The sequence below is a fragment of the Stegodyphus dumicola genome, chromosome 7 (assembly GCF_044657685.1).
Source record: "Stegodyphus dumicola isolate Sdum_Otavi_A_Nest chromosome 7, ASM4465768v1".
In the NCBI taxonomy this organism is placed as follows: Eukaryota; Metazoa; Arthropoda; class Arachnida; order Araneae; family Eresidae; genus Stegodyphus; species Stegodyphus dumicola.
In genome coordinates this window covers 207,214,337-207,241,854 of record NC_140774.1, presented here as the reverse complement: position 1 = coordinate 207,241,854, position 27,518 = coordinate 207,214,337, and the positions used below count along the sequence as shown (strand labels likewise).

Below are 27,518 nucleotides of genomic sequence, written 5' to 3'. Positions count from 1 at the left end.
GTTGTATCTTGGCCCTTTTCAGTTTACATAGGCCCATTTGCTTAACTACTTGATGTGCTACACTGCCTGAAAAATTTTAATAAAATACGGTTTGAACATTCAGATATTTTGCTTTGAACATGCAACTTCTCTGAAATGGATTTTCTGCAGTTGTTCATTCTTCTAATTTCCTTCTTTCAGAAATATTTGTTTTCAGTGTTGACACAAAAACATTAGTTTTTAAACAGTTATATTTCCATTAATTATGTATTCTGGCCAAATTCTCAAATTTGAATTGTATCTTTCAGGAAGACCACCTTTCATTTTAAAGATATTTCACTTGCAGATTAAATTTCAAGCAAAGCTCATTGGACATACTATTGAGTTAAAACCTGTTTAACAAATGATAGAGGCTTGTTTTGGGCAATGCTGTGAGAGAGGATCCACTATCCAATTGTAACTCAATGATATGTTATATATCCAATTGCAACTTAACTTTGTATATATTGTTTATTTATCTATATCCATATCATGTACAGTATTGATGTTTTGCTGACACTCTAGTGAGCAATCAGCTATGTTGTTTACTAGGATTAAGTGAACTGTGAGTGCGGCATAGAAAATATTCCTAAATTGATTTGCTTCAGAGAGGCAAGAAAATTCTACCTCCAGTTTGAAAAGCACTTATTGCTACCTTGCCATGTCACTTTTAAGTATTTTTTTTTTTTTTTACTTTGAGAGGCAATTTTAGGTTTGGGAAATTGAAAATAATTTCAAGAAAACAAATCTGGAGAAGGACGTTAAATAATGTTTTTTACAGGATTAATCTACAGTTTACGTCACAAATAGTGTGCCAACCTAAATAATAAAATATCTTCATTGAATTGCATTGTTAAAATTATATTACTTTATAAATTTATCAAGGAATCCCCACACTTTTATTATTCATGATATAAAATCATACATGAGTTTTGTAAAGAGAGTTAATTTCTTGTTCCTATTAAACTGCAGGATCATTATTATTATTATTATTATTATTCATAAATATTTTGAGTTTTCAATAGAAACTTTATGGAAACTTTTTTCTAGTTGTACTTCTTTCTCTAGAACTATACTTGCATGTACAATTATGTATGCACTATTTAGAGGACTGGTTGCTACTTCATCAAAGACACACTTCTTTGAGAGAAATTTTCATGTTCCTTTATACATGCAACATTATTGTCAGTAAAAGTGACGTACCCAGAGCAACATTATCCTTAATTATTCTGCGGGTGATATTTTTATCTGAGTAATTTGATTTTAAGAGTATTTCTTATATGTCCAATTGCATCTTGTGTATATATCCTCTTTATTTATATACATTTGTATCATGTACAATATCAATGTTTTGCTGATACTCTAGTGAGCAGTCAGCTATGTTGTTAATAAGGATTAAATGAACTGTGTAGTGTGGCATAGAAAATATTCCTGAATTGATTTGCTTCAGAGAGGCAAGAAAATTCTACCTCCAGTTTGAAAAGCAGTTGTTCACTGAGCTCTTGCGCCTGCTGAATTTAGTTACTTTGTTATGTACAGTAATGGGTATAAAAAGCCTCCCCCCCTTTTTTTTTTAAATATTCGGGTTATCTTGCAGGTTTTGGTATTTTTGAAAAGAATGATCAATAAATTTCATCTCTGATAATGCCAGTTTGCAATATATTTGAGAAATATTCTAATTAGATTCTTAGGTTTTTGTGGCAATAATTATTGTTTGTTATTTGTCTTGGAAGGGATGCTTTCTAAGAAAAACTGCTATGTATTCTTATTATTTATAGAAAACATCAGCCTGTATGCCAGAAGCCAAATCCAGTGTAAACTATTAGAATTCAGTGGATTTAATTGCTTGGCCTCTGATTGATGAAATATTCTCATATAAGAGCTGTTAGTGATTCATTTAAATATTATTATTTGCTGGTACTGTGCTTTAGTGTCTAAACTGTAAACCCAACAGATGTGCATGTATATATGAAAAGTATAAAATAGATATTTATAGGTGTACATAAAAATAGAAATCTGTTTGAAACTTCATTGAATGAACTTTGTAACTGCATATGTTTCTAATTAGCCAGTATGAAAATTTTTAACATCAGAAAGAGAATATTAATGTAGTTCATTTATTTTGTTATGGGCTATCTCATCAAGGCTGTCTGCCCACTCTGAAGGTCTCTGTGAAGAAAACTCGCTTATCGATGTGTTGGAATTTTTAAAAATTCACTCACTCAGTCAGTTCAGAAATAAAGAAGTCAGACCCAGAGCAAACTCTCATTATTTTGTGCTTTTTAGCTCTGAGGCAAATAATATATTTCTATGAAGCTTTTTAATTATGCTCAATTTATGCGGACTACTATTTCGTCTAATCACTCTGGCGAACATGTGGGTGTCCTGAGAAGAACAGTGAGTTTACTTTAAAGTATGTCCGATGAAATTGTAGAAGATATGACAAAGATGGGAAGGATTTAATTACCCTTTATTCTTCATGGTTTGCAGCTGCTTCCACACTTCAGGATACAAAGAACAGTACTTGTGGTCTGAACTAAAAAAATAAGAACTACAAACTAACTAAATTTAAATAAGAGCTAAACTCAAATACTATACAAAGACTAGTATCACTAAGATTGGCCTTTTAGGTCTTTACGTATGTAATACACAGAATGCAGGAAAACTACAGTATGTCTTCAATATCAAGAGGACTAAATTTCTGGCCTGAAAGGCGGACAGCAACTGATTGAAAAGCATGCATGGAATAAGGTGGCGAGAAGTCTCTCTCTCTCTCTTAACTCCTTCTTGGCTAAAAGCCACAACTTAAATACTTAATAGTTTGCAAGCTCAATTTGCATACTAAAACTAACCACATTTATTCTGGCCGGAAGTGGAAAATAAGAGAAGACACTAAAGTTTTAAAATAAAATAAACTTTAGTAAAACATAAAATCCTTACAAGTTAATTGGCCTCACATATAATAATCCCATATTTTTTAAAAGATTCTAGGACTAAGAATAACGTATTATGCAAAAGATAACTTATACATCCCACAAGGAAGATAGTTAATTTATCTAAATATCATACTGTAAGGAAAGCAAATATATAAAGTTTTATTTCAGAGGTTTGAAGTTATTAACTATTGAAATATATTCTTAAATGTTTAAATAGATTTTTCAGATGATCATTTTCAGGAGGAAAATTATCATATATTCTTAATATTATAGAATGCCAAATAGCTCATTCATTTGGGTAGTTAGGTGGTGAGTATTTCATAAGACAAAACACCTATAAAATCTGCAGATTAAAAAACCTTGCATTCAATCAAATTTCAATGAGCTGAATTGAAGGGACTTCTTAATCCCTTCAGTTCAAGGATGCTCATCAAAGTTTGTCTGAATTGAAAGAACTATGAAAAATTTCGTGCTGAAAAATTGTTTGACTAATTACATTTGAAGAAAATCTAGGATTCTTCATAGATATGCATATAAGTATTTAATTAAATAATAATGCTTTTTAATTAAATAATAATGTCTTGGGCATAGTAGTAATGCTGAACCTGTTAAAACATAATTAAAAGTAAAAAATTAATCATAATTAATTTAACCTAATATTATAGTTGAAATGATATAGGCATTCATGGATTAAGTGATGCTGACATAAAACCATACAGTTCCGTTAGTGATCAGATTGTGCATCTGCACTTGAAAAAGAAACGATGATTTTTTCCATGATTATGACTATATTTCTCTTTCTTCCAATGATAGAAATATCTGGAAATGTTATTAGTGATGCAGTCCAAATGATATTAAAATATTACCTTTTAATTTCTGAATGGCAATGTTTCAGATTTCTTGAATCAGCAAAAATAGAAAAGGAGAAGCAGTTCAGGTTTATTTAATTACAAATAAAAATGTAGGATCTACTGCTAAAATAAATTTTCTTGAAAGTGTGTTTTTAAATGCTAAGAAGTGAAGTGAAGGTGACTAATTCATTCAAAAGACCGTGGAAATGCAAATTACTCCACATTTATGGATTGTGTGAAGTTGGTTTGTGGCATGACCTCAGGGATTGATTCATGACTTTTAGGGATAATATCAGACTTCAATTGCTAGGGAAGGGAAAAATTCAAGAAATGGTTTCATTATCATTCAAAAACAAAAACAAGTTTTTCTTATTAAATTCTGTGCATTGAAGAAATTTGCTTTATGGAGAAAGTTTATATTAAGTTTCTGTACAATTTGTGGAAAACATAAGTTTTACTATGTAAGTACTGGAATTTATTTTAGCATATAATAACTGTTCATTATAGAGAAATGCTGCAAATGTTTGTGCATCCACATTAAGATGTTTGAAATGTATTTGACAAGGGGTCAAATACATTTCAAATGGTAAATTCATGAAGAAGTCTGTTTCTTAATTTAGCTGCAAAAACTTAATGGTCATTCATATCATGCAGGCTTTATAAAGCATGCTTATTGTTGACTAATTAATCTCTCATTTATAATTATTAAATATTATTTGTAACTTTACCACCCTTGATGGGGCCAGTAATTTATTTTGTTTTTAGATATTGCAAAAGAATAGAAAAAATATAAACAAAAATACGAAAATGATGAAAGGAGCAAGCTATTCAAAATATAGGAAATAGAATGTTCTTATTCGATATTGACTGCATAAACAATCATTGCTGTTCCCCCCTCCCTTGTATACAGAATATAATTATAAAAAAAAAGTTTTTGAAAATAAAAGAGAACAGTATTCTTTCTTGAGTATTTAAAAATAATTTCTGATATTAGCATTAGTTATTGAGCATAGTGTTATGCTCAATAACTAATGCTGTTTATTTTTATTTGTTTGTTATTTTATTTATTTTTATTTATATGTTTGTTTATTTTTATTTGTTCATATTTGAAGGTTACATCAAGTTGGATTATGCATTTTGTTCTTTTAAATATGCTTCTGTGTATATAGTTATTTTAAATTTGTGACAAATTGATCAGTTTCATATTTATATCTGAGGCATTTAATTTTATTATTTTTTATTATACAATTTTATGTTATTATTTCAAATCTCTAAGACTGTGTTACATTAAAAAAGTTGTTGTAATATTATCTCATAGCCATTTTGCAATTTGTCTTGAATGCTTTTTTGTTTTTGTTTTGTTTTGCTTAGTATCTATTTTAGATAATGATATATTACAAGTTATAAAACTGATATATTACAGGTTTTCTACTGACCAATATGAGAAAGTACCATTCTTTATTTTTGGAGACTGTAATTTTTGCCTAGATACCAAAGATGTAATACAGGTACTATCTTCAGAAAAATAAGTTTGCATAGTAATTATAACATTTATATGTTAGATAAATGGAAATAATTATAACAAGATAGCTAAACATTGTTTATTCCGTACTTCTACTAGCTGTTGTTATGTATTAGAGTTATAATATGTATTATCTTACAGTTACATATTTTGCAGTAATATTCCTCTAAAATATCTGAGACACAAATTTTTGTAGTTTATAGTTAGTCATGCAAATAGAATATTCAAATTTGTTAACAGATATCTTAGTATATATTATTTTCTAAAACTGAAGGAATCTACAAGTAACATTGAACTTGCCAATTTAGTTTGAGTTTTACATTACAATTTAGTTTCAGTTTTACTTTTTTTATAACTATGTAGTTATAAAAAAAGTTTTAATTTCCATGTTTGCAAAAGAATAATGCACAACTTTAAAAAATGAGCAAGAGCTTCAAGTTCTAATAATATGTATGTTGCTTGTAATATTAGAAGGTGGAGTGAACATAGTTGTGTATGTTATTTGAATTAATTTGTTGAGGTTTTTAAAATCTTAGTGATAAAATCACTGGTTTACAGGGGGAAAAAAAGCTGGTGATAAAATCTGAATATGCATATTTTCTTCCATATTTTATTTTTTGTTTACTTTGCCTCCCCCCAACTCCAAAGTTTTTTTTTTTTTTTTTTTTTTTTTTTTAAATGACCAACATAAAAGTTTCGAGAAAAATAAATTTTTATTTATTTTTAGATGTATACAAAACAACATATTTCACCTTTATATTGAATGTATAATGGCTTACCATACTTTTCGTTTCCTTTGGAAATTTTTCTTTAAAATTTCAAAAGGTTGAAACAAAAAAGGTTCAAAAGGTACCATTGCTTGCTTTTTAGCAACAGACATGACGAAGCTTCCATCCTTGTCCTTTCAATTACTGCTCTCAGATTGATTTTGAGTGAAAGCAACAGCTGTCTTTTTCTTCTCTCTAATGAATTCATCTAATGTGGGCTGTTCATTACTGTATGTTATGGACAAAGAGATCAATCTCATTATTTAATAACCACACCATGTAAGTGTCTATGCAAACTGGAATTTCATTTGCAGTAACACAGTTAATATGTAAGACTTCAGAATTTTTTCGTATATTAAATGTGCCCACCAATGGGCGAGCGGTAAAATCGCTGAACAGTGGTAGGTATGACCTGGGTTTGATTACAGGCAAATGTGCTAGCTGCTTGGGCATTTTCGTGATTTTCCTCATGTGTAACTTGTATATGAGCCAGTTTCCCTTAAAATGTTCTCTACAATGGCATCCCTTTAGGCAGATAGCCCTAGTGTGCTTTGCCATAATCAACTAAATCAAATCATATATTAAATATTGACCTCTTATGTTTATCATTTGTATGTTGCAACACAAGCTAAAATATTAAGAATTTTATAGTCAGTAAGGAGATTTTTGTATCTGCAGATGTGAAAAAAACTGAATTCCAAAGAATAGTAAATGACAGGTTAATATGTAATTAAGTGAAAATATTAATTCTGTTGGTGGAGATTTCTGAAACATAGGGAAGGGAAAACTACTGTAACACAGCTAGAATTATCTATGATATGTGTTTTTCATAATAAACTGAATTGCCTGTTTACTTTTATTCCTCTAGCTTAAGTATTACAAAAGCCATGTTCCGAATTTCCTTGATATATCCAGAATACTAAAAAAATCATACTTTTCTTGGACCATGTGTCAAGAAATGCCAGCTAAAGGTGCTAAAAGGTTAAATAAAAAAGCTAAAGGTTAAATAATAAATTAAATATTACTACCTTCTGAGTCATTGACTTTGCATGACCTAAGATGCACCATCATACTAGGCTGAGATGGCCAATATGTATTTTGCTTATAGGTCAATGGATAGAAATGGATGTATGTGAAATTGAACGTAAGATATATGTACTACACTAGCTATTTAACACATCTTTAAGGTCTTTCAGTCCAGATGTAATAAGTATGCACAACTAGTGTTTATCTCCTTATAGAGACAATCACTAGGAATAGGAGATTACAGCCAGCATGTAGAATTTCCACACTGGTTTTTGTAGTTATGTTCTGAAGGATGAGTTTTTCCATTGCGGGTATGCATATGTAGGTATATGACAAGCCATATGGCTTTATACTATAAAACTATAGTTCACTATAAATGTTTGCATTGGTACTCTTTGATTGGTCTTTCTTTCTTTCTTCATGACTTGACTAGCGAAAGATATTCCGAGAGAAGATCTTGTCAGAACTGCAGTTTAATGTTCCTGGTGTTTTAATATATTTATTTTTTATACAAATGTTTTAATGATTGAAGCTAATATGTATCTATATTCTAACATATTATTTTATTTATTAACAAGTTTTATATACTTGTTAATAAATAAAATAATTCTATCATCAAGTTCTACTTATGATCCTTCTTCCCTAAAATGTATATATATGACATGTATGGAATAGACTGAAATATATATACCCAATAACACAGGGGTTCTCAGCCAGGTTGAAATTTCCCCTTGGGGGAAAATTTTCATGGTTTCATGTGTGGGATGTGGTCAGCCTTTTACTCTTAAACTTGTTTTAGTTTATGTATATAAAAAATTACTCTTATTCAAGTTTTATCAACATTTTCTATACTTCTGGTTTAATTAAAAGCACATTAAAAATAATCTAAATTTAAGTAGATGTATATGCATTTTTGAGTTTTGGAGTTGCATGGGGCAAAAAAACTTGAGAGCCACTGCAGTAACATAAGCTCAAAGTATACCCTCGTAGTTATACCACCATAATATGAAATGTATAACTCTTTCAAAAAAAGTTTGTGGAAGAATCATATCACATGTGTAAAACTTGCAACAACTGAATTTTGTTGTTAGAGGATGTTAGTATATTCTTCATAAAAGACATATGTGAAGTAATATCTTGTGGGGCAGCATACACAGGTGATCTCATGCAAATAGAAATTAAAGCATCTTTTGACTATTTAGTGTGAAGCTGCATTTTGTAAAAAATGTGCTCGAATGCAAATACTTGTGTTCTTTGATCAGAGAAAAATTTTCATCAAACCACAACAACCTTTTTGGCAAATGTTTTATCCTCCAACTCCGTTTTTCTGTATTATTTAAGTGTTTCTGTAAGGTCAGCATTTCTGGATAATACAAGCTATTCAGTATGATATAATGGATTGTCTGTGATGTACATGAAAGACAGGCATTCTACTAATGCTTCCACTGAAGTGAATGTTTGTTCATTTAAGTTTCGAAAAAATTTCTTGACTGCAGTTATCCCTCCCATGTATAATGTGTATATGAACCAGTGTTCCATAAAAAGCCCTCCACAAAGGGAAGAAGGCATCTCTTCTATCTTAGGCAGATAGCTCTTGAGTGCTTTGCCCAACCAGCCCCCTATGTAGCAATCATCCTTCAGTACCTTCTTCCTTCTTAGTCCTTGAATTGTGCTTCAATTTTTCTTACAGCTTCTTTACATAAAATATTCTACATAATAATGCAGCATAAATAACAGTATTCTATACTGTATTATGTATTGATATGATTATTACTGAGCTCCATAAACATGTGCAATATTCTAAAATTTTAAGTTATTAAATTATTTTAAGATTAATTATTAATAATTTTATTTAAGATTATTTAAATTAGATTTTCTAGAGGCATTTCACTTTGATATAAATCTTTCAGTTCTAGTTAGCAATCCCAGTTCCAATCCGTCTTTACCCTCAGTTTCTAATGAAATTATTTGATAGCTGTTTTCATTTTTCATCAATAGAGGGTGCCAGCAGCTTGACATCCTTCTTATCGTTCTTATTGCCTAATCTTATTACTGCTTTTTCCTTCATCATTTGCACTTCTGAAGTTGAAGAAGGAGTTTCTATATTTAACCTTCAAAACTAGTCCTGTAAATTTATAAATATTGTGCTAATTCTTGTTGCTTGTTTAACTCCTGCAATAATAGTTATTTGCATGTCATTTTAACTCAAATACACTTGAGTTCACATATGTAATATTCAATTAAAAACTCTTCCTTGCCAAATATAGATTTAAAAAGCTCTGTAGCTTTTCCATAATTCTCTTTAGAGAGCAAAATCTTCTAATAAGCTGGCGAGTTCGGTTTCATGCATTGAAATAAATGATCAAATTTATCCTCAGAATTAAGAGATTCATATTCCAATATTTTCATTGCCATTCTGTAAAAGATAAATTTAAAGCAATTCAGCAGTATTCGTATTCAAGAGATACACAGTTTGCTTCACGTTAGTGCCTTTTCTGCTTAAAAACTGCTTTCTCTATAGAAAACAAATCATTTCTTAAAAATAATGAGCAATCCAGACTTTTTTAATGTTGGTTTGAAATTAAAATAGGTGAAAATTATGCAGGATACCTCTGTTTTATAAGGAGGACTTTGCTGCTGAACAGTGTAAATTATTATGAAATAAATGCTGTACATCTTATATGTATTACTTTGTATATTTTGACTTAAAATGTTGAATTTAAAGAAAATTCTGATCAGGAACAGTTTTCCCTTTCGTTATGAAAATAACTTGTACTTGCATAGATCTTAAAATGTTTTCCAAGGTAAGCTTTTCATTAGTTTTAACATTATTGATAAATATAAATACATAACATGAACAATAGTTAATTATTACTCAAAAGAATATCAGCTATAGAGCTATGATTAAAAACAATAAAGGCAATAGGATCATTAGGCTCACTGTCTTTCTTTAGTTCATCTAAAAGTCATCTAAAGAAATTAGAATGTCATTGTCTACAGAAACATCAGTCTTTTCTTTCAAAAACTGGGTCCATGCCACCAAATGTTACCTATTCAATAAAATGTCAGCACCAACTCTCCTGCTGAGATCTGCGAGATTTTCTTTCTCAGGGCACCAGTATCACTTAAACCCTGTATTTCATTCACTCTGTTGGTGGCAAATGATTTCTATCATTTTGTTGTCCTCTTAATCCAACAGAGTGATTTTTGAATTCGCCCAAAAAACATTGAGTGCCTTTTTTTAAATGCACCATTTTCTTGACTTTGCTTGCTAACTGAGCAGCAAGCAAAGCGCCGAATAATTCTAGTCTCGGAAGCGTGATTTTTCTTAGTGGCGTCGCTTCACACTTGCTAACCAATAAATTCACTTTGTTTGGGTTGTTTACTGTATTTGGTATTTTAGATTTTTCTGTATTTAACAATTTCGAATGAAGATGTTTGAAGTGTTTATGTACTTTTGCATTGCTGCGAAGTGATTGATTGTAACAGAAATGCATTTCTAATGAAATTCGAGGAAATAAGTCTAAAGAAATTGCAGGGATACAAGTAATATAAAAAAATTGTCTAAAGTCAATTCCTACTTAGATCAACACAGAAACATTTTAAAAATACAACAAAATTTTAAATATGTGAAAAAATTATATTAACATCAAGTGTCATCAACTACAACTTTAAAAAAATGTATTTGAACTTCAGTGGACGAATAGAAAGTATTTTATTAACAATTGAAAATTTGCACAAGATATTGGTTGAGTGTGAGCTGATAGTAGGAATTTTAAAAAGTAAAATTTCAATAGTCAGTACAAGGCAGTCGCATGGTGTGCACATTATATATTTACTATGAATTTAATTGAAATCTTCTCTAACAAGTTTATTATTATCTATTTCAATGCAGATTGAATTTGAAGGTGAAACCACTGATGGAAACTTTGCTCTTGATGACGTCACCTTTTACGATGGGAACTGTCAAAGTAAGTATGATAACACATTTTTATGCTCTTTTTAAATGCAGCTAAGATGCTCTTCCCTATGTCAGTCTGTAGCGATATCTGCCATGAAACCTCTGGCAGCCCCCATTAAAATTTAGCCTTTGGAAAGTTGTCAGAATTAAAATCATAAAATGAAGTGCAGTACAAGTTGTCAAATGAAGAAAGTCCATGGTTTCACCGGACAGACATCATCAGCAACTACACCAATGCGGTGCAGGTATTTATATAAAATGTCTTGTCGAGAGTTGAAAATTTGCCGTAAAGAATGCACGGGGTATGTCCACTGGGATAGGCGAAAATACAAGAGTATTCCACACTTTATCGGTTGAAAGAGTTTATACATTTAAAAGTTGGTCCACTTTCCTCTTTGCCTCAGAACTAAACTGTTAATTGGAGAGTGAGAAATGTGGCTAAAGTAATCATTTTTATCATTCAGATTTCAAATCATTATAGCATAATGTGGCTAGGGTACAAATAGGGCGCAGCCCCATCCACCTAATCGACAAGATTTTATGACAAACAAGGGCTGCGCCAGGATAGCTTACAGCCATTTTTAGGCAGAAGATGGGCTTTTTCATTTCCAGTGGCTGGGGATCCATTGAAAAACAAGCTCCGAGCCAAAAGCCATTGCATTGGATACATTTATCTTGGTCTCTTCAACAAGAAAGTAATCAGTAGGTGTATGAGACAGCTGCCCACTCGGGAGTGAGCAAATATAACTGCCTTGCTAAAGTTAGTATCAGGTACAAGAAGATTTAAAATTGCCTTTCCTGTGGCAAAAATCTCTGCGTCGAAGTTAGAGGCATTCAGATCAACAGAATAGGATTCCGCAAAATATCCTTCACAGTACAACCGGCACCAGTATTTTCCTTACGTGCAGTGTCATCAGTAGAAATGTGGATCCACTCACAGCTAGGGTTATTTGTAGCTATAACTTCTAAGGAAAAAGCTTTAAGAGCGTGAGGAACTGCCTCGTATATCTTTTCAGCCATACCAATTTCAAGATTACAAGTAGGAGCCCTAATAGTAGGAGGAGAGAGGCTAAACTGGTTAGGGTGGAGTAAGGTAGGCATGATTAGGTATTGCAATTTCGGACCAAAATTTTAATACCTGTATTCGGTAGTAGGAATTTTATAAAAAAAGAAAGAAAACACAGGTGTTTCTTTGTTTTATTTGCCAATTTTATTAGAGTATATACCACCAAAAAATCATTCATAATTTATACATTATAACAGTATATAAAGAATTGTAAAGAAACGAGGACCATCTTATATATTTAAATCACAAAAAAGTGTAAATATCAGTATTCTGTGGTACTATTAAAATTTTTGAAATGTGATCTTAAAAAAACATAATTGAGCCTGGAGCGTAATTTTGTGTAAAAATTACCAGCTGTCTAAAACCCTCTTTCAGCATCTTACACTAGTAGGTGGTACTGTTAGCAAGGGCGATATACTTTTTCCAAGTATTTATCTCGAAATCCCTCATCTTCAAATAAATCGATTTCTCATTGGATGGTTTTGGATATAACTGATTTCTGTATTTTATTTTGGCTTGTTGAATTTTTTTTTAGTTAGTGCTAATTCTAATTTTTGTTCAAGAGACAATTCTTTTCACTATCGATATTAGTGCCATCATCATCTTCGATAACTGTACCGAATTCTTCTGTGTGTGGATAGGTTTGTGGGTAATTTAAGAAAGTTTAATATTTCTTTCTATTTTCATTTTAAGAAAATTTAACATAAACTTGATTTGATTAGTCTCTTCCTCTTTTTCATTTTTAAATCATTATAATTATGTAAATACCGTAAGCCATTTTCTATTTCAGTATGCCTTTCTCCTGTGCGATTTTTCAATGTAATATATAATTCTTTAAATAGTGATGTGAGCTGTTCCTTGTTGCACTAACTGTTAAGAAATTAGAATCTCTCCGTATCGGAAAAATTAATTGGGAGATTAAAGTCGATTGTTGCTTTTGGGGATTGCATATTTCAGTTTCATAAATCATTCCATCACTAGGAGTAAATTGTTCCAACGTGGTTTAGAATCTAATATTAAAACATGTTCTGTTTTACTTCCAGTTATTATATATTTTTCAAATAAGGCATTTTTTGTAGGAGAATGTTTAAATGTCGTAACAATTTTTCAAACTTGATTAATTATAATGAACTTGATGAGTTAATATTTCATCCTCATTAGCAATATCTTCAACAATTACAGGGTGATTATAATTAAAGTTGCGATATCAAAACGCTGCTCTAACTTTAAAACTACCAGTCAGAATGACTGGATATTTTACGAATGGAATCTGAACCATCGTGAAACAATTGAATTTTGTTTAGTGAAGGAAAAATACCATATTTGCCGCCGTATAAGACGCACTTTTTGTCTTTGAAAATAGGTCTGAACAACGGAATCCGTCTTACTCAGTTTTCGATTACATTTATTTCTCAAAATTTCCTCTATTCGGAGTTGCACAATCTTTTGTCTTGTTTTTTGCAGAGTATGGGAACATTAGTTACATAAAGTTCATTGAACCCGCATGCGCACATATCGACAATCACAGCTGAAAACTTTCCAATTTTTGTGAACGACTTTTAAGCGTGTGAAATTTCTACTGTTCAGTTATCTTTAATTTCTTGCCAAGTTATAGCTCAAAAACCATTGTCGGCATTGCTATAACATAACATACAAGGTACGTGTGATTGCGTATGGTAACAAGACTATAGATAGGCATTTCGGGCCACCCCGACTGATAAAATGATAAGAACTGTGAACTGGGATGCTGTGAAACTAAAGATAGTGTTTAAATCATTTAAGAAATGTGGTATTAGTAATGCACTGGAGGGTACAGGGGACAATTTGTTGTATGAGGACTCTGATGCTGATTTAGAAGGTTTCTATTGACTTTCCAGTTAGCTCTTGAGATGAGTATCTGAATTTTGACGAAAAAAATTAAAAGATGGTCTTTCCCGGATAGATTGGATATTTGCAGAAATTATTAACTTGTATTACTTTATATTTAAAATACTGTAAATTCATTATAATGATCAGTGATAACGTTTTATCCTTCAAAAATGTGTATAAAAAAGGGGTGCGTCATATATGCCGGCAAATACGGTAGTTTAAAAAATGTGCCGATAGATGCCGTTGTCAGGATTTACATGGCTGTTGTAGAGATATGGATATTTCAAGACTTGACATGCACACCACAGATGTAGCTGTGATAAAAATGCAGAACATTAGCGGAACACGTAATGCTTTGCTTAAATGCTTCGTTGTTTGACAATTAAGGATCGCGCTCTGCTCGTGAAACTTTTCTGTCAGAACGATGACTCTGCGTTAACAGCTATCAGGAAGTTCTGGACATTAAAGGGCATAAACTTCGCCCCCAAAACCGCTTACGGCCTGTGAAAACTGATGGATAAATTCAAAGAGACAGATTTATTTAACGTGAAATGAGGTAGAGGACGAAACCCAGTTGCGACAGTGGAAGATGTGGCTACAAAGTTCCAAGAATAGACGAACAGTGATACAGGAATCAGCAGTGCATGGGGAACTGGACGAATGTTGGATATGCCTATCAGCACTGTGCGTAATGTCCTGTGGAACATCTTGCGCTGTTATCCGTGCAAGCTAACTCATGTGCAGAACTTTGTACTTGCTTACCTGGAAACATGTGAATCGTTTGCACAGTGATTTCTTGCCCGGATGGAAGTGAAGAATGGATGGCCAGGGAATATTCTGTGGTCTGGGGGAGCCCATTCCATTTTGCAAGGTTCTGTAAATACTCAAAATTGCAGGATATCGGTGATCAAGAATCCGTTCCTGCTACAGCGAGTACCTCTTCAGTCTAAAAAGGTCACTGTGGGGCGGAATAATGGCAGCGTTTGTCATAGGTCCGTTCTTCTTCGAGATCACATCTGCAGGGATCATTAACTGCTTAACATGTCCTTCTGGCAATTCAACAGCATCAGTGGTTCGCACAAGATGCAAGATGGTGCTCCTCTGGACATTGCTACTTCTATGAAGGAACTGCTGACCACTCATAAAATCATAACCTGCCATTTTCCAACGGTTTTACTGCCACGTTCGCCCAACTAAACCCATGTGATTTTTGGCTTTGGGGGATACCTGAAAAGTATTGTTTGCAGTCGGTAGGTTGGGAATCTGGCCGACTTGAAGGTAACCATCACTTACCACATTCATAGCATCAGCACAGATACCCTCCGGAACTGTACTGGAACATGTCGTTTTGTACTTCCAACTAGTAGTGAAACAAGGTGGATGCCATATCGAACAACTTATGCACGTTTGTTTTCATGAAGCTTTTCCTTTTTCTCTTGTCATTATCATTGTACACACATATTCTTTAAACTATTCACTGTAAACATGTCTTTTTGCCTGTCTTAAAGCCTTGGAGTCTATTATTTTCTTTTGGCTAACAACATTCGTGTGGTTATTGATTAGGTCTTACCCCTGCTAGCGTAGTCTATCGCCACATTTTGGAACTATTTTTTCCCTTCGCCAAACAAAATTTCATTGCCTCTCGATTGTTCTGGCAAAATATCAAGTCATTCTGACCTGTAGTTTAATGTTCTGAAATCGCAACTTTAATTATAATCACCCTGTACCTTGTCATTATCTTCATTGTCACTCTCTTCAACGTCGGAATCGGAAGTTTCTATATCTACAGTATGCGGGTTCTTCTGTTGTTTATTATTTTTGGTATAATACATCTACTACTCCTAATTGAAGAGAGTGTGCGTGTACGTGCGAGAGACAGAGTGAGTAGGTGTGAGGAGCGTTTGAGAGAGTATACTCTCTCTAGCACTCTCGCGACCCACAGTCTCTGTCTCTCGCACTCACACACTATCTCTCTCGCACTCATACAGGGCACAGGGTGATTTGTATCTCTCTCGCACTCATACACTCTCTCTCAAGTGCGAGAGGGAGTGTGTGAGTGCGCGAGAGAGAGTTCGTGAGTGGCAGGGAGAAAGTGGGAGACTGCGAAAAAGAATGTGCGTGTGAGAGAGTGTGAGTATGACAGTGTGTGCGAGTGCTAGAGAGGTGAGAGTATGAGTGCAAGAGACAGAGTGAGTAGGTGTGAGGAGGGTTTGAGAGAGAGAGTACACTCTCTCTAGCACAATCACACACTGTCTCTCGCTCTCACACTTTCTCTCACACTCGCACTCTCTCACCTCTTTCACACTCTCTCGAGTGCGAGAGAGAGTGTGAGTGGGTGTGAAGAGCGTTTGAGAGGGTACTCTCTCTTGCTCACACACTCTCTCGCAATCACACCTCTCTTTCACTTCCCCCTTTCGAGTGCACGAGTGCAAGAGAGATTGTGAGTGTGAGCGAGTGCTACAGCAAGAGTGAGTGAGTATGACTGCAAGAGAGAGGAAGTGAGTGGGTGTGAGAGAGTATACTTTCTCTCGCACTCGCACCTTTCTTTCACACACTCTCTCTCTCGAGTGCGAGAGAGTGTGAGACTGCAAAAGAGAGAGTGCGTGTACGTGCGAGAGACTGAGTGGGTGTGAGGAACGTTTGACAGAGTGCGTGCACAAGTGCCTGTGAGTCAGAGTGCATTTGAAAGAGTAAGTACACTCTCTCACACTCGCAGGCATTCTCTTGCACTTGTGCACGCACAAACTCCTCACACCCACTCACTGTGTCGCACTCACGTACTTTCGCATGTACATGCACACTCTCTTTCGCAGTCTCACACCCACTCACTCCCTCTTCTCCTCGAGAGAGAGGGAGAGTGTATGAGTGGAAGAGAAAGTGTGCGAGAACGGCAGAGTGCGAGTGTCTGTGAATGCGAGAGAGTGAGTGGGTGTCAGGAGTGTACTTACTCTGACTCGCAGGCATTCTCTCACACTCATACACTCTGCCTCTCGAGGGCAAGAGGGAGAGTGAGTGGTGTGAGGAGTTTGTGCGTGCACAAGTGCAAGAGAGAATGCCTGTGAGTGTGAGAGAGAGCGTACTTATTCTTTCAAATGCACTCTGACACACAGGTATTCTCTCGCACATACATGCACACTCTCTCTCGCACTCAAGAGAGTGTGGAGAAAGTGTGTGAGTGCGAAAGAGTATTCTCTCGCACTCGTGCACACACGCACCTCTCTCACGCATTCTCGCTGTTGCACTCTAGAAAGAGGGAGTGAAAGAGGTGTGTGAGCAAGAGAGAATACCCTCTCAAATGCTCTTCACACCCACTCTCTCTGTCTCTTACACTCGTACTCTCACTCACTCTGCCTCGCACTCGAGAGTGTATGATAGAAAGTGTGTGAGTGCTAGAGAGAGTGCACTCTTTCTCTCAAATGCTCCTCACATGCACTCTCTCTCGCACACTCACACACACACACACACTCCCTCTTGCAGTCGAGAGAGAGGGAGAGTGAGTGTGAGAGACTGTGTGTCACGAGAGAGAGAGTATACTCTCAAACGTTCCTCACACTCACTCTCTCTCTTCCACTCGTGCACACACACACTTTCTCGCACCCACTCACTCTCTTGCACTCATACTCACACTCACACTTTCTCTAGCTCTCGCACACACTATCTCAAAGAGTGTGTGACTGTGAGATTGCACTTTCTCAAACACTCCTCACACCCACACACACTCTCACTCACTCTGTCGCACTCACATACTTTCTGGCACGTACACACTCTCTCTTGCACACTCGCACTCTTGCTCTCACAATCACGCACACACTCTCACTCTCGCACATTCACTCACTCCCTCCCTCCCTCTCTCTTATTTCGTAAGATAGCCGCTGTGTATCTAGTCCTATAGTACTCAAATTTTTACACACCTTTGATCACCGACGCTTTCCACACACGTTGCCCTTCAGTTCCCTAAAGTGTCACAGAGATAGGGCTGACATTGTCAAATACTTTTCCCCGAATACAGGGTTAGCAAGAAAATACATAGCAAGCGAGCAAATTCCAAAGACGTCTCACCCCAGTTCTGCATAGCCAGCCAAGCCAAATATTACCTTAAATTATCACCCAGCTCAATCAGAGCTCAGTCAGTAAACCGACTATGCGACCCACACTTCTTGAAAAGTGCTTCGGGTGCCCAAGAGAGAACCATTGCTCTGTGTATGTTGATCTAGCTGCGAGTATTCCCTGAGCTACAAAACACGGAAAATGGACTCTGGAATACTCTGGAATCTGGTATCAGGGAGTAATCAGTCTTAAAAATGACGACACACTCAGAATAAGACGTCATGCTCATGAAGCAATGGATCCTGCATGCCAGGCCATGGCGACTTAATCATGGTTTGGGCTGTTTTCTCTTTGGCACTATTTCGATGTTTTGCTACTTGTATCAATCTCCCTCCGTATGCTTCGGTACGTGGAGTTGCTGGCCAATCTTCTCTATCCATTTATATAACCTATTAAGTGTTTCTTTAACCATGCCTGTATCAACAAGTTAATGCAAATGTACCTCAACTACTAGATGTTCAACAGTTGCCCCTGTAGGGCTATGTATCTACACTTAGTTCTTAAATAAACTCCCAGGGAGGAAGCGGAACATATGCCTGTTAACGTCTGTTAAACTTCAGGCGTCCCCATCCTCCATCACCTGTCTTTCATACGGAAATTCAGTATTCCAGCAAGATAATTGCACCTCTCACAGGTCCCGGTTGCCTACTGCATGCCTACATCACCATGCCTCTGACTTCTGCGTCATGAATTAGTTACCTAGAAACCCTAAATGACTTAATCCTATTGAGAATCTTTAGGGGGAAAATGTAAAATTCCAGAAAATTATTGAATCAATGCCTGGTAGTGTTGCGGCCAGATGAGGCCAAACGTCTTATGGACTAGCTATCCAAAATACAGTTAACACTTTTTGTACATAAAATTCTTTTCTTTTCCAGCTCATCCTGTAGAAGCAGCAGTGGAGCCCCCTCCATCTGAGAAATTCCAAGTGGTTTAAGAAACTGCTAAAAAAATGAAGAAAAAGGCCGCTTTTAAAATACAGAATATTTCTAATTAAAGCAAACAAAAAAAATATAAAAATTAGGCTTACCATGTTTCATAAAGTGCCTTATATTTACTCCTGCATCCCATTACAGTGGCAAACTGAAAATCAGATACTTTCCTCAACCATCTCTGCTTTGCGGCAAATTTTGATGCTTTGGAAAAGATATCGATATTACTTTCTGTCGTATTGAAGGACAAGCTGAGACTTCAAAGAGGAATCTGCCATTATTTTCATGCAACTGTGGTATCAGCCAGCTTTTTGTTCGCATCTACGGCATTTTCGTGGCATTCGAATAAATCTTAGCATGCCACATAAATAAATGTCTGCTCAATTCGCAAAGCTATATGTGAAACAAACCTGACACATTAAAAAACTGAAATGTTTCACGTCATGTAATTATAAATAACCTTGTATTTAAATACATTAATATTAAAACTATTTAAAATTATGACAATTTTTATACTACATCATTAAAAAAGATATCAGTTTTGCAAGAAACTCTATTGAATCTTTCCTTTTAAATAGCATGTGCGTAATTACTATAAATTCAATATAAATTAATGTTTATTAAAGAAAAAGAACAAAATGGAAAGCCTTAACCTAATTTAAAAATTGATATTTGCTAAAAAAAATCTTAGCAGTATTTTAACACACGTAAGGCAATTTAAAATTTCACGATCACCGTTTTGATTACACATTATCATACACCTGGTCACGTGTGCATCGAAGATCGAATTTCGAGTTTTTAGATTTACTTTTTGCAAAGTTAATACTTTGCACTAACTTTCATTAACAAACTCGACGATTTCAAAGCAATAGATGGCCACTCTGCAAGACTTATGATATTTGTCTTTCAAATTTCATCAAAACCAGCAATTTCAAAGAAATATGTTCACGCTCCAATTTGTTTCCATTTGGCGAAGCATAAAATACTTTTTTTTTCCAGTCTTCACAGTATATAACCTGCCTCTTACTGATAACCAAATTAAGCGATTTAAAATCAACTAGTTCTTTCAACAAGTTCTTTGTGTCTTTTATTATTAATTGTTAGTTCGACATGTCAAATCAATCTAGGACTCATTATAATTGTATATTTTTTTCCTAATAACTATTTTAAACACTTGGTTTAAAAAAATACGTAAGCGAGAAATATATATATTCTTTAACTTATTTTTTCGTGTTTTTTCCTAATTTCTTTTGGTGAATATTTTTCCATTCTCTGTCCTTGTATTCAGTTATAACAACCAAGCGATAAAATGTTTCCACTTCTAACAAAAACTGAATATGTATACTCTGTTCAATATTTATGGTGTCGAATAATAATAAAGTATATAGCAAACATAAAATTACAGTCTTTTAATAAAATTGTGAAAAATTACAAAAATGTATAAATGAGTAAAATAAAGCATTTGTACTTGCGTTTTATTATTATTATTATTATTTCAATTTTTTTTATTTTATTTTTTTATTTAGACCGAAATTCACAGGTGCACTTTTACAACGCATTTCAAAACGACGTCGCATGACCCAACATCTTACGCATTTTGCGACGAGAATGTAGTATTACAAAGCGAAACCGATATTTCTGCTTAAAAGAAAAATGTAAGCAAAGACCTGAAATCCAAGTCTTTGCGACGGTCAGAAAATCGTGGAATTTCACATATATCTAGGTAGTTTAAAAAGGATGGATTTCATTGTGCTGAATAAAACAAAAATTTATCTTTTAAATGCCAGATAAAATAATATCGGTTTAAATGAGGTCTTTTTCGTTGATGTGTTTGTACTCATAATCTACTTAAATTGATATTTTTATATTTTTTTAACTTTCTACTAATATTTTCTACATTGCCGTAATAGGAATTCTGAAACTACAGAAGATTTTCTTATTCCTATAAATACTAAGTTATGATTTTCAGATCTGAAGAATAAATTGTGCAAATTTCGCTTCAAAATTTAGTACATTACATTATTTTATATAATGCATTATACTCTGGTACCTCAAAACTTTAAACGGTTTTTATTTTATGGGTTCGCCAACGAAGGGCGCCACAGATAAAACTTTGTTATATTCATTGCTGCAAATGCACAGCACATCAGCACGAGCAGAACTACCATAATAATTGCATTTTTCTACAAGTAGGACTAAAAACTTCTCCACTTTAAAATCATAAAGTGGTCTCCTTCCCCACTACGAGGTACCCCGTAGGGTAACTACTTTAGGAGTCAAAGTCTTTTAGACTAAATACTCCTTCCTACCGCAATTCATGCCGTGCAAATACGCATTTAACTCATGAAATGTAAAGATTCAACACATTTGTAACCATAAGGGTCACTTATAATTTAGTTATGAATAAATCAAAGGTAAATTTTAATTTAGTACCATGTATTTTCACACGCGAAAAGCACCCGTAAATAATATTCTAAAATATTCAATGTAGCTGCAAATAATGGTGAAAAATATTTAAAATAAAAGCAATAACAATTAAAATTCTGAAAGAATTACGATTTTAACGGTCGCCCAAGAGGATCAAAGTTTTTATGCTGTCGCTAAGCTCGCAGTCTAAGAGTCTGTTACATTCCCTCTTACCAACCCCCCTTTTATTCCTTTGTCTATTTAGCTCTATTATAAACCACCATTAACACTTATACCATATAAAGTATGTGTCATCTTTTCAAGGTATATGTGAATCTTTTGAAACAGAGTCAACCATTTAAAATAACTGTCTACTTTTTGTAAAAAAGCCTTTTAACAAATGAAATTAATTTTAAAGGTAACCTTCCCGTAGCCAAATACATATTCTCACTCACGTTATTCGACAGAAACAAATATTCTTTAATATTAAATGTTTGGAATATGCACAACATAAATTATTCTTGTAAAATTAATCAAATGTATTTTAATCTTCCTGCGATATTAATTATAAAGACAAAAACTTTGTTATGACCCCGAGTATTAAAATTATCCAATATAATACATTTTCATAAAATATCAATCTTTAACATACTGAAAATTTAAAAATAACAAATATTTTCTTACGATAAAATATATTATTTTATTTCTTCAGTACACGTTTTCAGACGATTCTTTTTTCATACCTCGTGTTAATTATTTTTTCTCAAACGTTACAAGTATAAAAAATTATCTTTTTTTAATTCATGAAATAAATTTAAATAACAATTATAAGCACAAATTTGTGATCTGGTTCCTTTGAATTCTGATCTTTAAAAAGTAGACATGCTGATATTTTCCACCAAGGTAACAAACATTCTTAAAGAAGAATTTACAACAAAAAAAAAGTAAGTAAAAGCATTTATTTATTGTCCGATATTTTACTTTCGTAGAAGAACAACTTGTGTAAAAGCTCATGCTGCTAATTCAAATGAAACTTACTGAAAACTCATCATGGATAATTAATAAATTACATTTTCTTAATTTTTAAGCAGCGAGTAAAATTAATTCCTACAATTAATTTCTTAAAAACGTAAATCTGAAACTGAGATGCATTTTAATAAATTTTATTGGTTTATTCTTACCTCACCTCTGAAATGGTCAATATACTCATGAGCTAAGTAATTCTGTGATTTGCAAATTAGTGAATTATTTTTTGACGTCAAAAAAAACATCAGTGTCAAATATAAAATTAGGTAAAAATTCCAAATTTAAGTTAGCTTTGGTTTTATAATAAACTCTATCCATTTCTAGGAAGAGAGGCAAAAGGGTCTTTCATTTTCCGTACGAAAAAAAAAAAAAGATCCCCAGCACAATGAAAACTACCTTCCTTTGAAAGAAAAATATAAACAAATAAAAATAAATAAATAAATGAAAAATAAAAAGTTTGAAATTATATTCGACAGAATATTAAGGCTCGCCCAAAACGGTTTGCTAAGGTTTTCAGGTTCGCAGTCTGCTGTTGCACTCCCTCCTACTAACCCCCTTTTTTTATCTTTTTAGCTCTATGATTAAGCATTATTTTCTTCGCACTTACACCTTATACAATTCAATCAGAAAATTACAAAACTTTCAAAAGCAGCACACCAGTATACGTTTAAGAATTCCCGATCCAGGGTTGTCTGCTCTCGTACATTCCTGTGAAAATGGGGCTGAGCAGTTGCAAAATGTGCTATGAAGTATACTATAGGATAGTATGCTATGAAGGGTAACGCAAACGGCTGCAGATGTCATCAACAAACCGTTTAAAATTGCCTATGCAGGATGCATGTTAAGTTGTCTATTCCCATATGTGCTATATAAGCAATAACCACAAATGCATAGTATATGTAACAATAAGCCCAGTATACAAGAGACAACAACTAATAGTGACTCAGGTGTACTGCGTGCACCTCGCAAACTACGATCAATGCACCATGCATACTACAGAATTCAACCATGAGTGATACACCCTGTACACTCATCAAACCATACAACAGTGTACTCAAGAGATCATAAGAACTGTGCACTTTATAAACTACATAAGCCTCACATGAACTGTGAAAACGATTTTTCCTATAACTATATGTACTCTCTGTATAACTAAGAACTGTTTGCCTTGCAAATTCTATGAACTTAATACTATTCGAATATCTTTACAAACCAAATGAACTGTGTACCTTAAAAACTCTGTGAATCGCCTAAAAACTCATAAGGTTACAATGCCTAATATATAAAATGCATGGTAAATGTTAAATTTAAGATGTTACATGTCAAATTTATGTATAATCAATGCATGTATGTGCCACATTTTAATGTTTCAATAAATGCCGAAGCGGGGTTCCTCTGGATAGTTAGTGTACAGGGGCAATACCACTTATGTGATGTAATGGTGCCCCTTACACTTTTTTCCTGTCCTGTCCTGTCCAGCACATGACGTGCTGTCGTAAGACACATCACACCAAGAGTAATGGCCACTGTCAAACTAAGGCTGATTGGGCCTTGGTTCCTCCACACGCGGAGGTGATCGTCATCTGCTCCAAGACTGAATGGAGATTCATCGCTGAGCTCTACGCTTAATACTACACAACGATGCCAGTCGGTTGGCAGTACGATGATCAGTTACGAAAACCACTCCAGACGACTCTGTCGGTATTCTGAAGATAAAGGCAGACGTCTTCAATGCCGCTGTGAGCGTAAATCCACCTCAAGCAAGCGCCATGAGATGACGGAAGGTACCACGGGTGGATAGCTGTAGCACGTTAAATAGCGGACAATTACACCGTTTGGGCATGTGACACAATCTTCTGATCTTTCCTCGTTTCCGTGAGCATTTGTTTTCTAGCGCCTTCCGCCGATGAGCGTCTTGCTGCTTCACGAAAATCTAAAATGCGGCCACGTTCGAAGTTGTGCAACTGTCTATCAAATTTTCAACAACGTCTTAACGGCATTATTGATTGTGTTTCCAGGAAACTGCAACACCAAGAAGGAGAAAAGATTAAACCGTCACTGTACTATGCAAGTTGCGCAACAGAAACAGGCGCTGCGTTCGAAGTTAACAATCATTGCACTGATCATGGATTAGTCATTATTAATCAAGTTATCAATCATCTGATTTGCATACTCGGTATAAAATTTTGAGATAATCAGATCATTTTTTAAATTGCTTTCCTCTCAAGAGAGTATATAATAAAAACAAAGACGATCCAATTTTGCAACAAGTAATATTCTGTTTAGGAATTCAAAGGAACTTTACTATCTTATTTTAAATGCGACTAACCATTAATCAACTCGCTGCTGGTCGATTCGCGTAATTTATATTATAGTTTATAGTGAGATAATAAACAATCCAGAGAAAAATAAATACGAATAACATTATAGTATTGCTGCTTGTAACTAATAATCGAAAATAATATGGCATTACTAAGTATACTGCCACAAGACTGAATTAAAATAATAGCAGTATCTGTTTAAAATCGTAATTATAAATGTTAATGTGGCATTCATGGTAGTTAATGATTAATTATATTGGAAGTGAATGTATTATATGTTCGTAGCAATAACATTTACAATTTTGAGAAGGGCTTCTTCTAAAGATTTTAACTTAAATCGTTATCACACAGAAATATTTTGACTTCTTTAAAAATCTCTTTAAATGCAAAGTTAAATGGGTTGAGAAATACCATTATAATTCTAACATATGCTAATTACGTATTAAAATATAAAATAATGAAAGCTCATCTTGCATTTCTCCTGCTTCAAAATAACCTAATGTATCTACAAATTATATATTTTAATTGAACAAATACTATAGTACATCGGTATACGTCCCTGCTTGGATGCGAAACGTTTTTGATTTTTTAGAGTACGACTCGAGGTTGATGTTATGACCGACTGCACGCAGTACGCCTCGTTACCTCTTTCAAAACTGTGCTACGACTGGCCATGATCATCAGTATGCCTGTTGCTATTAATCAATAAACAATCCCAGCTATAACTCTGAATCTTCAAAAATTTTAGTGTATTTTCGAAGTGCGAATACGGTATGAGTATCCTGGATTTGACTCTCTCATACCGTATGCCGAGCACGATGTTGTGCACGACTGCGGAAAAGAAAGACAGCAGTGAATCGACTAACGCTGCGGAGGGCATAAAATCGATTACCAAAGAATAACCAGAGACATTACAACTTGGAACATGTTAAAAAATTGCTTTTGAGTTGGACAGCAAAATAACATTTGCGTACGGTCTCTTGTACAGTGCGTCTTTTGTATCATATATAGGTTTCATCCACTGCATTTGTAGTTGCATTAAAAATAATTTTAGTTGGTTATGGCAAATCATACTAGGAATATCGCCTAACGGGAGCGATGCCTTCGCAGAGGACTGTTGAAGGAAAACTGGCTCGTATACGAGTTACAAATGAGGAAAATGCTCATGCAGCCAGCCCGTTCATCTGGAATCGAGCCCAGGCTCGATGATTTTTTACAAGAAAGGATTATTTTCCCTTTATTTCTTACTGGTTAGTTTAGTTGATTATGGCAAAGCAAACTACAGCTATCTGCCTAAGGGACGCGTGGAGGACTTTCTACGGCAGACTGCACGTATACACCTTACACATGAGAAAAATTATGAAAACGCCCATACAGCCAGCCTTTTCGACCGGAATTGAAGCCAAGTTACTGTTTAGGAATTTTACCAATACAGTAATTTGGTGGGCCTTTTCATTTCTTACTGAGAAATTTTGTTTGCTATACCCCAAGGAGGAGTGGAGTAATGATGTATAACGGTTTAGAGGTACCACGGTAAACCAGCTGCCGAACCCAGATAGTAGTAAGATGACATTGGCTGCCGTACCAAAAGGCCCGGCATCGAATCTTGAAAAAGGCATAGATATTTGTAAATGTACACTGTTCGTGCGGCATGGGTGGTTCCCCCCCCCCATGTGCAACGTGTATACGAACCAGTTTTCCTTAGAAAGTCCTCCACGAAGGCATCCCTCCCTTTAATATGATTTGCTATATTAAACTAAACCATACCCCACATCTTTAAGCATGCTAGCAAATATCGTTTCACAATGCAGAAAGTAGATTCATAATTTTACAAATTCGAATTACAAAACTCGACATTAGCCAAGGGAAATTAAATATGGCATTGTTTTGTTAATTGATATTCCATTGTATAATAATTTGGAGATCGTATATTCCCACAGACTCAAACATCAATATTGCTAAATCCATACTTACAGAAAACGTTGCAAAGAGAACACAAACACGGGGGCACAATAAAACTTCATCTAGAAGCAGAATTTAAACCCACTAAAGATTCCCGCAGTCGCAGAATTTAATTACAGAAAACGTGATGTACATGATAAGCATTACACGTGTATATATATGGCATTTAAATGCATATCATGCATATATAGTGACGTATAAACTCGATATGTAACATATCGCATTTTACGTATAACATGTATAATATCGCGGTATATGTATAATACGTTGTACGTGTAATGTGCATCATAACGTAAAACGCTTATGACGCGATATGTATAATGCACGTTTGAAAGCGTATATGCTCATACATATCGTGTTTAGATGAGTTCTCTATGTATATAATACGCATTCAAACATGCTGGGGATCAGTGAGACAAACTATTGATAAATTCGGCGCTGATCAATGACACAAACTATTGACAGTGTTTAAAGTGAAGAAGGTTGCATTCTCTAGGATTAAGATTTGTACGATGTACGTGAACATACGTAAATGATTAACGCATGGAAGTGTAAAGGGAAACTATTTGTTCTATTAAGTTCCCTCTCAAAGCGTTTAGGGAGAAAATTTAGAGCTCGTTTTGCGTTTCCACGTAGGGTAAAGCACTAAGGAGCTACAGTGGATTAAGAAAGCATTGGCAATATCCTATAATTGATCATATTAGGTAGCAAAGGAAATGCTTCACAATTTTAACTGGTCATAATAAAC

At 34.3% G+C, this 27,518-nt stretch overlaps 1 protein-coding gene across 12 annotated transcripts in view; it reads left to right on the top strand.

Moving 5' to 3' along the window:
* Window positions 1–20,530, top strand: part of LOC146996616 (inositol polyphosphate-5-phosphatase A-like) — a 206,280-nt gene extending 185,750 nt beyond the window's left edge. For 11 of the 12 annotated variants that reach the window (XM_085821288.1, XM_085821287.1, XM_085821292.1 and 8 more), the window contains 3 exons: window positions 5,229–5,313; window positions 11,016–11,091; window positions 19,002–20,530. In XM_085821288.1, coding sequence (XP_085677414.1) covers window positions 5,229–5,313; window positions 11,016–11,091; window positions 19,002–19,060 — 220 coding nt within the window. In that variant the 3' untranslated portion in view covers window positions 19,061–20,530. The remainder of the gene's footprint in view (window positions 1–5,228; window positions 5,314–11,015; window positions 11,092–19,001) is intronic. The other variant, XM_085821294.1, reaches the window with a different exon arrangement.
* The last annotated feature ends 6,988 nt before the right edge of the window (window positions 20,531–27,518 follow it).